This window comes from Simochromis diagramma, unplaced genomic scaffold (genome assembly GCF_900408965.1).
Source record: "Simochromis diagramma unplaced genomic scaffold, fSimDia1.1 OVJJ01000685.1, whole genome shotgun sequence".
Classification (NCBI taxonomy): domain Eukaryota; kingdom Metazoa; phylum Chordata; class Actinopteri; order Cichliformes; family Cichlidae; genus Simochromis; species Simochromis diagramma.
In genome coordinates, this window is record NW_024387477.1 from 12,423,632 (window position 1) to 12,437,260 (window position 13,629).

The 13,629-nt window shown below is 39.9% G+C and overlaps 2 protein-coding genes across 4 annotated transcripts; both read left to right on the forward strand.

Annotated features, from left to right (window-relative positions):
- The first annotated feature begins 94 nt into the window (after positions 1–94).
- On the forward strand, positions 95–7,769 carry ndufs8b (NADH:ubiquinone oxidoreductase core subunit S8b). Of its 3 annotated transcripts, none has more exons than XM_040015734.1 (7): positions 95–184; positions 3,026–3,088; positions 3,166–3,231; positions 3,348–3,437; positions 4,081–4,253; positions 6,342–6,470; positions 6,659–7,769. In XM_040015734.1, exons 2-7 carry the CDS (start codon positions 3,040–3,042, stop codon positions 6,788–6,790), a joined length of 639 nt encoding a protein of 212 aa, XP_039871668.1. In that variant the 5' UTR covers positions 95–184; positions 3,026–3,039; the 3' UTR covers positions 6,791–7,769. The 3 variants fall into 3 exon arrangements, with proteins under 3 accessions (XP_039871668.1, XP_039871667.1, XP_039871670.1); XM_040015733.1 differs by lacking the exon at positions 95–184 and adding an exon at positions 251–354; XM_040015736.1 differs by lacking the exons at positions 95–184; positions 3,026–3,088; positions 3,166–3,231; positions 3,348–3,437 and adding an exon at positions 3,447–3,946.
- A 124-nt stretch (positions 7,770–7,893) lies between these two features.
- ran (RAN, member RAS oncogene family) lies at positions 7,894–10,562 on the forward strand. The gene is made up of 7 exons (XM_040015732.1): positions 7,894–8,007; positions 8,890–8,947; positions 9,091–9,175; positions 9,372–9,497; positions 9,604–9,791; positions 9,886–10,056; positions 10,174–10,562. The coding sequence occupies exons 2-7, from the start codon at positions 8,915–8,917 to the stop codon at positions 10,216–10,218; spliced, it is 648 nt and encodes a 215-aa protein (XP_039871666.1). The 5' UTR covers positions 7,894–8,007; positions 8,890–8,914; the 3' UTR covers positions 10,219–10,562.
- Positions 10,563–13,629: the final 3,067 nt, after the last annotated feature.

The window sequence follows — 13,629 nt, forward strand, 5'->3', positions numbered from 1 at the left end:
TTTATTTATTTTTTTATTTTTTTATTTTTTGACTGTCATGAAAATGCCGTTAAACTGCTTAAATATGATTCATCAGTCATCACATATAAGTGATAATTGTGCAATTGGGGCTTTTCTGTCATTTATAGGACTTCCTAATTGCGGGGGGGGAGCAAGAAGGCCTATGCGTACTTTAGGAAGCCAGGTAAATTAAATAACTTGTTACTTTCAATGGCAGGTAAAATAATGTTGCGATTTCCTAGGTGACGGTGAATACAACATCAACGTGGAGGCCTTGAATGCAGCATTAATAGCATTGCACAGTTTAGGGACTATTGCCTCCTTAGTGTTGATCATCATAAACTTGTGCCAGTGGTAAGTCTAAAAGAGATTTACATTAATAATGACGCAAATTAGCTAGCATTGAGAATAGGCTATGTTCATCTTATTGTCATGTTAGCTCCGTTATACTAAATTACCGTAAATTAACTGACTAACATGGTTGCAAAGTTGCTGACCGATGAGTTTACCTTTATGAGGAATGCTTAGCGCATTAAAACATTTTTTTATCTGAACGGAAATATATAAAAACTAAATAAAGCTTAATTAAAGAAATTAGCTTGGCAGCATTAGTGTACCAGAGCCTAATTTTGCTAACTGTTATGCTATTTGAAAGAAGGCGTTCAGGTGAATCGTGTAGACTGTATGTTGAAACCAGCGGCTGGGTTAAAGACTTGATCCTGTCATTGGTCAGGACAGCTGGTCCTTCGTGTGTCCGAAAAACACAGGTAGTTCAGATTAAACCTCTGTGGTGGATTGTTTTTTGATCGTATACGTATTTTTATACTAGCACCGATACAGTAAAGGCATCGACTGATTTCTCTCTGGTTTTACATGTTAAGAAATACTAAGGTCTTTATGTAATGTCCCTGCTTATAGGTTTTTCAGCTGATCGACTTTCCTGTGTATTTTTACGATTTTACACGGCGAATACTGGTCAATAATCGAGGGATAATCCGAGAGTGCATTTCTTCCGATTCAAACAGCGTCCCGTGAACGTAGCAAATCGCTAACGTAATAGTTGGGATTTGGGGCGCCAGATTACAGGATGACTGGGATCAGCTGGCAGTCTGTCTCCCTTTTTTCACTCCTCTCTTGTTGTAGAGAAGCTTTTCTGGGTTAATACGACATTTATAAAAATATTTGCTGCAATATTGGCTCCACTGAGCGAACCCTTTACAGTCAGGTGAAAAGGGAGTGTTTTACGGGACTTTGCAGTAACCTGAAAATTATGTTCCTGATGCAAGAAAATGAGAAAAAGAGCGCCCAATTTAAAAAAAAAAAAAAAAAAAAAAAGTCCTACCAGCTTCAAGAAAAGGGAGGTATTATTGAGGGAAAAGAATGGGATCTCCAAGAAACAGACAAAAAGAATCAGCAGATGCAAGTAAAGCCTGATGAAGCTCTGGGGGAAAAAAAGAAATCCTCCAAGAGAAGAAACAACAGGGCATAAAACAGAGAGAGATGTAATGCAAACTCCAAGACATGGAGATAAAATACAGAGTGCTGAAAGCAAGGTGTGATAAGAGACTGCACACAAATGTAGAGTTTCTTCACGAGAAAACGTTAAAGGAGATAAAACAGAAAGAAATGGATTGCAAGCTTCAGAACATTGAGAAACACAAAAAAACAAGTAATGCTTGATGAAGTTCTGGAAAAAAATTAGTATAAAAACAAGTGTAAAAAACAAGTGTAAAAAATATAGGTATAAAATAAGTATAAAAATAAGAAATGGGTAATAGCTGCATGTGTGCTTGTGTGTGTGCATAATATGCATACTTTACTTGTTGGATCCAAATCCCAGAATACATTTGTCATAAATGACATAAATCTCCCCTTTGATCATTGATCAGTAAATCTCACTGCATATAAATTCTGAAGTCTGATATAATTTCATTAGTAAAGCTGCTCAGATGGTTAAATGTTGAACTTTTTTTGCGATTGCTTTTCTCAGAATCACTAACCCCCGTTTTGATTTATTTTTGCAAGTTGCTGATTTCACACAGGTCCACTGCTGAAACCTTCTTTGAGTTTTTCATTCAACAACAATAGTCTCAGGCAATAACTATGTAATTACACTTAGTATGCGACAGTACATAAATGTACATAATGAAAATGTATACTCTTTAGCATATATTAACTCCTGGACGTAAAATAAAATATACAAAAGAAAAAACTCTGATTTTAAATCACATTTCAGATCACCACAGTAGGATATCCACAATGTAGGATTCAGGCATTTGTTTTAGTTCAACATCACAATCATTCTATGAGTAGTTTACAGAGCCAGTAGTTAACAGCAGTAACTTCAGCTGCTTCAATTCATTGGCATTAGCAAGCATTCCTTTATACACAGCATTTCAGTCAGGTTGAGGTCTGGACTTCCATGCTGTAGATTTGCTGCTGTGCTTGGGGTCATTATCCTGTTGCATGGCCTAATTTAGGAGAAGCTTTAGGTGTCGGACAGATGGTGTCGGACAGATGGCCTCACATTTCACTCTACAAAACTCTGACATACGGAGGAGTTTGTCACCTGCAAGGTGCCTATCTCTCGTGGCTACAAAACAAGCTCAAATCAGAAACCTTGCACCAGCATGATTGAACAGTTGGTTTGAAGTGTTTGTGCTGTGCTGTGTTTGAGTTTTGCTGAAGGTAGTGCTGTGCAATATGGCCAAACCTCCACTTTGGTCTCATCTGTTAAAAAAAACTGTGCTCCAGAAGTCTTCTTCAAGGGCAGCTTTACCAACTTCAACCATGTCGTCTTGTTCTTTTTAGAGAAGAAGCTTCCTCCTAGCGGCCACTACTAACAAGCCACAGTTGTTCAGTCTTTTTCTAATTATACTGTCATGAACTTTAACATTTAACATGCTATCTGAGGCCTGTAAGAGGCTCAGATGCAGCTCTTGGGTATTGTGCAGTTGTGAATTTCTTTTTTCACGTTTACTCTGAGAATCTTCATTCTTCTAACTAGTCTTTACTCTTTTAAAAGCTTTCTCTGCTCAGATGTCTGCAGCACTGAGTCTACGTCTTCTCCACTGCTATTCCAAACAAGGTACTAATGCAGGTGTCATTAACACAGTAATATTTAAGTGCACAAAATGTTCAGATCACACGTGTATGTCTCTCCAGGTACATTTGGATATGGCTGCGGTGCAATTCGCCCGCTGAGTCTCAGTGTGCAGAGAGACGGCTACAGTGAGTACACACACCAAGAGCTGTACATATATATGAATCTCCAGTGCAGTGACCACATCAGCATGCCAAATTTGTATTTATTCTTCTACTCCTCTCTCCTTTTATTCTTCTGTCAGAGTATGTAAATGCTCAGGAGCTGCCAACAGACATGAGATCCATCACTGACCGGGCTGCCACAACCCTGCTTTGGACCGAGCTCTTTAGAGGTCCCGTTGATTGTGTTTTCTGTGCTGATAGCCTAGATTTGTAGCCTGTAATGCTCCATGTCACAAAGCTCAAATCATCTCAAACTGGTTTCTTGACTGCAACAATGTTCACTAAACCACCACCTAAATGACCTCCACAGTCACGAGATGTCAGTTTAACAGCAAATTTGGGATGTGATCCATCAGGAGATTCACAATGTGAACGTGCAGCTGACAAACCTGCAGCAACTGTGTGATGCTATCATGTCTATATGGACCAAAATCTGAGAGGAAAGGCTCCAGCACCTTGTTGAATCTATGTGAATAGAATTACAGCAATTCTGATGGCAGAAGGGGGCTCCAACCCAGTTCTACCAAAGTGTATCTATATAAAGTGTCTGATTTGTTTATCTACTGTTATTAATCATGGCCAGAAATTAAGTTAATGAGGTCAGTATACATCCATCTTATTCATATGAGTCAAAAACTCAGGCTTCATACGCCTTTAAACAGTACATTCCTCAGTACAGGTGAGTAATTGACCTCTTTTCAACTAACTCAAATCTTGCAAATCAATGTGTGTCAGGGACAGTGGGCCCTTTAAGTTTTTTTTTCATTTTTAATTATTATTTATTTATTTATTTTATTCTTTGCCTTCACGCAGGTTTGGCAATGACCATGAGTTATCTGTTCCGTGAACCTGCCACCATCAACTACCCATTTGAGAAGGGTCCTCTGTCGCCCCGCTTTCGTGGGGAGCACGCCCTCCGCCGCTATCCTAACGGAGAGGAGCGCTGCATTGCCTGTAAGCTTTGTGAGGCTGTCTGCCCTGCTCAGGTAAACGCATACACACACAGTCCCTTTTATTATGATAGTTGTGTTTTGGTTTTTTGGGTTTTTTTGACATGTTGAGGTTGTCTAAAGGATGTACTGAAGTACAAACAAAGCGTTATACGGAACGAGAAAAATGAATGACATCACTTTGACATGGCATAGCTGTTAGCCATGGATGATCAGGTTTGAGGGTTTTTAGAAACTGATGGTTTGGCAGCGGCAGTTCTCTGGGACTGATAAAAAGACATTGAATAACTGCTTTTTCAACCACGGTAAGAAAAGAAGAGCATTTCTGAAAACACAACATGTTGAAACCTTGAAGCAGACCAGTCACAGCAGCTGAAGGTTTCCAGCTGAGAACAGGAAACTGAGGCTAGAGTGGGCACAAGTGCAATAGTGTGGCAGATATTTTTGAACACATTTACCGCTCATTTAAACATCACCTTCTATCCGAGTATTGTTGACACAAATAACTTCCATAATCACCAAATCTCACCAGAACTGCCTTGTGCTCTCGTGTGGTTTCAAGTGCTTCTAAGCTTCTAAGCACCTTGTTGCATCTGCAGTACTATGAAAAAGTCTTCAGTCAGCCCTCATTGATTTCTATTTTGCTTCAGACCAGCAGGATTTTCTTGTAATTTATTAAAGAGCTCTTCAGCAATGGCTTTCTTAAGGTCTTTTAAAGTGTTTCTGTGTACATTGGCTGCTTTTTCCCTTATTTTCGATGCACTCTAGTCCTGTACCTAACCACTTTCTGAGGAATACTTTTTTTCTTAAGCCACTTAGCACTCATGAATGAATCATTCAAGACTAAAAAAAACACCTAAGGATGAGCCGTTGCTGTGCCTACAGCTTACACATAACAAATAATAAATTATGTCTTAAGACACTTTTTATATCCGGGAAAGATCTGAGACAGGACCTAAGAAATGCATCTTGCTCTACACTCTATCCATCTACTGTTCACCAAAACCTGACCAAAAATGGGCTCAGTGGTAGGGTGTCTGTCAAGAAACATTCTTGAAACCAGATTATTGTTTTGAAGCTACCGGTGGATCATGAATTGCTAATCATTCAGGATGTTTTGGTTCTATGAATACATGTATATCTCAAAAGAAAGAACAAAAACTTAAAGTTTAAACTATTGCTTGATGGGAAAACATAGACTGCTGGAACATTTCATTATTAGCAGGGATAGTATTAAGGAATGCAAACAAAGAAAAGAGGCTGAGGTATGCCAAGTTAATCGGGAACTGGGACTGAAAATCAGGGGCAAAAGGGTTTGATGGAGTGATGGCTCCATATTTAGTCTAAATTGTCATCATGACATGCAGAGGAGGTCGGAAGAGAGCTACAGCAGTGAGTGTCTACACACGGTGAAGGCTCTGTCATGGTTTGGGGCTGCCTTTAAGCCAAAGGTGTTGGAGATCTGGTCAAAATGGATGTAATTATGAACCCAGAAAAGTATAATCAGTCCCAAAGACGCTGCCATTCAGTAGAAGCATACCTAGATAGTGTTCCGCTCTGTGCGTTTCTGTCAGTCATGGATCGGCCTCCCCAGAGCCTGAACCTCGACATTATTGAAGCAGTATGGGATCATCTAGATAGAGAACGGAACAAAAGCCAACCAACATTCAAAGAAAAGCTTAATGGCTCTGAAGACGCCTGAAGAACTATTCCTGACAACTGCTTAAAGAAATGATATGAACACTGCGTAAGAGAGTTCAGGCTGTGCTGAAGAATAAATGTGGTCATACTAAAATTGTATAAAATTCTCTACCCAATGTGGTGTTGCACATATTTCAAAAAATCACTGTACATATTTCACATTTTCCAGAAGAAAACATGGGTGAGAGTGAGACAGTTCTGAAGGTAAACGGGGGTGTAATGTCTCTTCACTCAGCAGCTGTATTGAAATACCTCAATTTGGGCACTTATGCTAAAACATTATCTAGATTATGTATTATTTATTTGTTTGTTTGTAGTCAGTTCTCAAAATGTCTGTAAAATGAATGTTGCTGATATTTGAATGCTTCCTACTGTTGTGCAAATAAACATGATGCTTCCCTTTCCTTTCTCTATTGATCTCAGGCTATCACTATTGAAGCTGAGACTCGAGCCGATGGCAGCAGGCGGACCACACGCTATGACATCGACATGACCAAGTGCATCTACTGCGGCTTCTGCCAGGAAGCCTGTCCTGTTGATGCCATTGTTGAGGTAAAAACAAGTGTCCTCCAAGTTTGATGAAGCTGAACAAGCAAATGATAATGTGGGGATCTTTCACTGTCTTTACTCTAGTTCAGTACAATAAATTTACAACTGAAAAACTCCACTATTCTACCCAACCCTCCTTCAAAACAGACAGTTAATGTCTTTAAAAAAAAAAAATTGAATTCCTTCTTCAGGGTCCGAACTTCGAGTTCTCCACAGAGACCCACGAGGAGCTGCTATACAACAAGGAGAAGCTACTCAACAACGGAGACCGATGGGAGGCTGAGATAGCAGCCAACATACAAGCAGACTATCTGTACAGATAGACCCACTGTGGGAAGGTCCTGTATGTCCTCCTGATATGCATTTAAAGAGATTACTGGCGGTTTTACAGTTATGCCAGCGGGTTCCGAGTGCTAAAGCCTCATACACTGAGGAAATTCTATAAAAAACGCACAAATTGTATGCCTCTTGGGTGTAGTTGTACTTTTTTGATGTTGAGCTGTAGCGCGTCAAAGCTTGCAATATAAGAGTATATTATTTGAAATGTTTGTTTTAAAGATATTGACAGACCTGTTGCAAATTTAACTAACCGAACTGAAATTAAAGGGGAAAAACCTCTGAAACTGAGAAGATGTGTTTTGTGGGTTTTTTTGTCTTTTATATTATATCCAAAACTTGACTCTTGTTGGACCAAATCCCTTATGTTAAGTGAGTTAATGACTGTGTTTTTAATGGTTTATTAGGCTATTGTTATATGGTTGTAGCCTCCAGTGTAACTATTGCCGGCTGCAGTTGTGATGCAAATAAATTACTTTTAAATTTTTAGTCAATAGAAAAAAAAAAAAAATAATTAAATATGGTTATTCAGGGTTCATTGGATTATCTGCTTTTTTGAGTTGCTTAATAAATGAAAACTGACCAACTGACTTTCAACTATGTCATTCTAGTTTTCGAAATTAAAACGCACTTGTGTTTTTGAAGCCAGCTGTAGTAAACAGATGGTAGTTATAGATATTGATTATTATTTTTGTTGTACACAAAGAAAGAAAATAACTTTTCATTCACTGACTTTTGTGTGGTAAGTGTACCAACATTACTTGGTCTGACCTACGAAGCTTTGGCTTTTAGTAGGATAACACTAAACATTTTGGGTATTGGGCTCTTTTGTCTGCCGCATGTGCATCCAAAAGTTGTTCAAGGAAACGAGGACGTTGCTGCTATCCTGTGTGGTGTTGTTTTTTTTAACAAATCACCTCAGAAATAAACAGCTCGTAACCATACCCAGCTGCCCAGCCTCAGCTGCTTGTCTGTAGTGGGAAATTATGCTTTTCTAGCTACATGTGAATGTCTTTTAGGGTTGGATAAGTGTGTTTAAATAAAGACTGAATGCTGAATCACGTTCAGTTAGGACCGTGTTGCTTCATGATGCGTTTTTGCCGCTGCAAGGGTCACATGATAAGGGCGGAAACTGACTCATAGTCCACGCTGAATCTCCCGCGAACGCAGCCATTTACTCTTTCCTCTCTTCGAAGTGTTACCGGTGAGTCTCTGAATTCCTCTCATAATGCGGGCTATCCTATATTTCAAGTTTGCATTCGTTGGGATAAAAAGTCAGTTAAAACAATGGGCAACTTTAACTTTGCGATTTTGTAGCTGTATCCACGTGAGGAATGGGGCAGCTGGGGAAGGCCGGTGGTTTTTCTTATGCGGCTAACTAGCTGTTAGCTCGATGAAAAGAATGGCTTCCATGCTGTGCTAGCTAACAGGTTAGCATGCACGGCTAACCCTCATTTTTTCTGCTTTGTTCTTGGGACTCGCGCGTATTCCTGTAAATACATATTCACTATTTTTGGCAAAATATATTGTGGATGCGTGGAGTTGCATTTATGTGTAGAGAATTATTTAGGCTGGGTTTGACTTGGAGTGTAGCGTGGAACACATTAGATGGGCTTCCAGTCGGATTGTTTCAGTCGAACAAGAAAAAGTGCGCTCGCCCGTCGTGTGGCGCACTCACTCTAACGTTTTTAGCTTTCCTAGCTAGCAGCCGTTGGTATTGAAATACGCATTTAGAAGCGCGCTTTCGAATTTTCGATTGAACGCAAATACACATTGGACACACAACATGAATTAAACCTTTTTCCACAACATAGCTGCACCGTTACACGTTTACTCGTTACGTGTGCGCGAACGTTAGCTTGGATGGAAAATGCTAGAAGTTATGGCTATGTAATAAGCTATGGAGTTTAGCTAAACGATAAAATCGTAGAAAACTGCTCAAAGGACCAAAATAACATCTCAACAAATCATAGCTTATGTCATATTTTATCTTCTTGAAATGCCATTTACAGTAGTTGCTAGCACTGCTAGTTGGTGTTGACGGACAACGTGCTAATCAACCATCCCGCCTCGTTTTGTTTAACAGAAAAGTCGCAACCACGGCGGACTCAATGGCACAGTGTGTTCCGGTGGCGGTGTTTAAGGTAAGTGCTTGCTATCTAACATAAATTGATGTTCCATTTCTCAGCCTTTTAACTAAATGAAGCACCGCTATCTGTGCTAACAACGGTCAGTGTGGTGAACCAGTACCAACCAGTCTAGACTAACTGTACGTTCTGCATCGCAGTTGGTGTTGGTAGGAGATGGAGGCACCGGGAAAACGACTTTCGTGAAGAGGCATATCACAGGAGAGTTTGAGAAGAAATATGTTGGTAAGTACTCGCTTGCCAGGAAGGAAATCAGCTCATTCTTTTAGTCTGGATGTGGTAATAGATTTGAAAGCAGGATGTAAGAAGCCAAATGTGTTAAATGGAACTACAGGGAGCAACATGTCCTGCATGGCCTTTATCTCATCACCATTTACATCTTCATTCTCCTTATTCATTATGTCTTTGCTTGAAATTTCAGCTACTCTTGGAGTAGAGGTGCACCCACTGATTTTCCACACCAACAGAGGAGCGATCAAGTATAATGTGTGGGACACAGCTGGTCAGGAGAAGTTTGGAGGCCTGAGAGATGGCTACTACATTCAAGGTGCTCCTTGCATCCTTCGCATGCTGCTCAAGTGTCACGTTTTTAAAATTCATGTACCTTGGCTTTAGCTGAACAATACATTAATGCTTTCTTGCTTCCTCAACAGCTCAGTGTGCTATCATCATGTTCGACGTCACTTCTCGAGTCACCTATAAGAACGTGCCCAACTGGCATCGTGACCTGGTCCGTGTCTGTGAGAACATTCCCATTGTTCTTTGTGGCAACAAGGTGGACATCAAAGACAGGAAAGTCAAAGCCAAGAGCATTGTGTTTCACCGCAAGAAGAACCTGCAGGTAATAATTGCTTGCAAAAATGTGTATTTTTGAATTGTAGAATAGACTTTTGAGTTTTGTCATTTCTAACTGCTGCAAATTGTTCTACCCGCAGTACTACGACATTTCTGCCAAAAGTAACTACAACTTTGAGAAGCCTTTCCTGTGGTTAGCAAGGAAGTTGATCGGTGATCCCAACCTGGAGTTTGTGGCAATGCCTGCCCTTGCTCCCCCAGAGGTCCAGATGGACCCATCCCTTGCTGCTAAGTATGAGGAAGAGCTTCAAGTGAGTATCACTGTACAGACTCATTTGTCTGAATTGGATGAATATATTGTAAATTTTACTTGCGCATCTTCTAAATGTGGAACAATCTGAAACATGACTTTGTTCTTCCATATCCAGGTTGCATCACAAACAGCACTCCCAGATGAAGAAGATGACCTCTAACCTGTTACCTAGATTTGTCCCTCCCTCCTCCCCCACCTGTGGACAGGAAGTCGTTGGAGTTTTGCCCCCTTACTGTAAAATCCCTTTTCAGATTTTTTTATTTTTGAATTTTTTTTGTTTTAAAACTTAAGTAAAAAAAGAAAAAAACTTGGTGGAAAAGTTGTGGTTCTAATTTCACTGTATGACACACACCCACCCTAGTGTTGTTGTTGGCATGGCAACGTGCTACTCTTCATCGTTGAGCACCCTCCATTGCACTTACCCAGCTCACATAATGCTGTTGTACGGTGTACTGGAAGCACTAAGGGGAGTAAACTTTGAATAAAAACATTCTCGGTATAACACGGCCGTGTTTGTTGTGATTTGCCTGCATGCCAACGATTTCAGGTCACAGGGAGCGCCTTGTAGTTAAAAAGTGGCTCTAGCATATTCAAGCATCTTGGTGAGGATTATTTGATGCACAATACAGGTTCCTGAAACTCAGATGGCTACAAGAAACCAATAGAATTCAGCATTTACTTTTGTGCTCTCCTGCAGTCACCAGTAAATGTTTCATATGGAATAAGTCTCATGCCATAGCTTAGTCTGCAACATTGCCCACAGTAGGTTAAATACAACTAGATAATGCTATACTGACATTTGTCCAAACTTACTAATTACTACTGTTGGAATCAAGCGGATACATGGAAACCTGAAGTAGACAATGATAGCCTGTGTCTTGGTGAGCCTTTACAAAGTGTGGTAATAATGAATGCTTTGCTTTCAGGTACAGCTAAAGGAGATATACAAACCATTTAATCTTAAGAGTGTGCCATTAAATTGACAAAGCATGCAGACTGTAGGGCATTATGGGGGAAAAAACTGCTCCTTCAAAGCTTTGAAAGGCACCAAATACTTTAAATATTTGTGTCAGATAACATTGTTTCCAGTTAGATGAATCTTGAGTTTAAGAATGCAAAAGCTGGCTATTGACTGTGTTTCATTGGCTTCAGATTTCACTTTAAAATATAACTGATTATAAAGTTTGATATAGCCAAAAAGATCTAAGGCATGGGCATGAATGTCATGGCAATTTGGGGTTTTAATGACTTCTTTGACCAGTCCTTTTTTTTTTTTTTGATAGAGTGAATGTACAGCATACATCTTTAATGACTTAACAAAACAAGAATTGGGTGCATGAGTGAGAATTTATTTTGAATTTACTGCAATCCATACAGGGTCAAATGCATACACATATATTGCCATTAATATTTTGGTTAAATGTTCCTTAGCAAGTTGCCTTTTGAACAGATGATGTGAAATCATCCCAACCTGGAAAAAGAGCAGGTCAAAGAAATCAAGAGTAGATTTCTGAATCAGTACTCTGTTATAGATAAGCTTCTCAATAATTTGTTCCTTATTTTTGCCCTAGTTTACACCATGTTTGCATGGAAGTATGTTCAACAGTGCTGTGAAAAAGTATTTGCCCTTCCCAGTTTCTTAGTATTTTAGCATATATGTCACACATGTTTCAGATTATCTAACAAACTTTAGTATTAGACAAAGATAGCCCATGTAAATACAAAATGCAGCTTTTAATCGTTGATTTCATTTCAGAGAAAATGTTATCCAATCACACAGGATCCTGTGTGAAAAAGCAGCACCCCTAAACCTAATAACTGGTTGTGCCAATCTCAGGAGCAAGAACTGCAATCAAGTGTTTGTGATAACTGATAATGAGGCTTTCACATCGCTGTGGAGGAGTTATGATCCACTCTTTGCACAATGGTTTTATTTCAGCCACACTGGAGTGTTTTAAAGCCTGAAAGGCCTGTTTAAAGTCACGCCAAAGCATCTCAGTGAGTTTTAAATCCAGAGTTTGCTTCAGCCGCACCATAATCATCTACTTGTTTTTTAAGCCATTCTGAGGTGGACTTGGTCTGTTTCTGCTGCTTAAATCAAGTGCACTTGAGCTTCAGAGCATAAACTGATGGCCGAACATTTTCTTTCAGGATTTTTTGATAGGAAGCAGAATTCATGGTTCCATCAGTTACGGCAAGTCATCCAGGTGCTGAAGCAGCAAAGCAGCCACAGACCATCAAACTACCACCACCATTTTTACTCTTGATGTGATTTTATGAAATGCTGTGTTAGTTTTACAGCAGATCTAATAAGATGCAAAAAGTTCAGCTTTTGTCTCATCGGTCCACAGAATATTTTCCATAAAGTCTTGAGGATCATCAAGATGTCTTTGACAAATCTGAGACAGCACTTTGTGCTCTTTTTGGTCAGCAGGGGCTTTCTCATTGGAGCTCTAAATGTAAGAGTGTATGCTTAACAGAGTGTGTACACTTTAAATTGTCATTTTACTGAAACTGAAGCACTTAAAAAAGTGCTATAGATTATTAAATTATTCATGCATAAGTTCCAGAAAAAGGTATCTGCCAATCCTCCTTATCTGCAGAATAAAGACGAATAACATGAATACACAATTTCAAAATGTAATGACTACAAGGCACATGTCGTAGCCTGTGGCTTCTTCCGCTGACATGCTCATATCTATTTGAACAAAACGCTAAACCTTAATTTTTCCAAGTTGCACTACTGAGCATGTTTGTGCAGCGCAGTCTTCAAGTTTCCACATCGCACCCTCCTATAATTTGCTATGATTGGCACTGGAGCTCATTTTAATGCTACCAGCCATGCTTGATGGGACATGTCTTCAACTCACAAGGTGAGTTCAGAGACAGCAGAACAAAAAATGAATCTTATAACATCACTCTGCCTCTGCACAGTGAGGCTCAGAGATCAGTGGAGTAGCCAAAAGAAATGTGTGAGTGGAATGAGACTGAACGCATTGTTACCATTTAAAGTCATAAAGTAGCTACCTGAGTCCCAGATCCTTCACTGGACACACGTGTGCTTTTATGAAAACTCACACAAGATGATGCCAGTGATGGAGGGTTTCATCTTAAGCTCGTGACCACTAGGTGTCACTCGTGCTTTTCCCTTTCCCCCCTGCTTTTTAAATTGAGAGCACAGTGAACGCGCCCTGTAGGGTTATGTAATAGATTTCTGATGCACCTTCACTGTGACGTGTGCCGGTTACTACACGGATCTGGGTGCAACATCATTCACCCTCCACGCAGCGCATGTTCTGATTCAGACTCGGGTCCCACTTTACGTTTCACAATTTAGTCGTTGTGTGTTGAAAGCGTAGTGAAGAAGAAAACCGCAAAATGAGGAAATAGACATCTATATCCAGTTCTCAACAGTTGGTTACAAGCTGTAATAAAACTCTTCTTTATCGGCTTAGCTGGGAGGAAATGATCACGATGCGTTAGGTGACTGTGGGAGAGAGGAGAGTGTGATTTTGATCCCTGACACCCAGCTGTAACATTAGGCCTACATTCATGTTTACTGCTGCTGGCT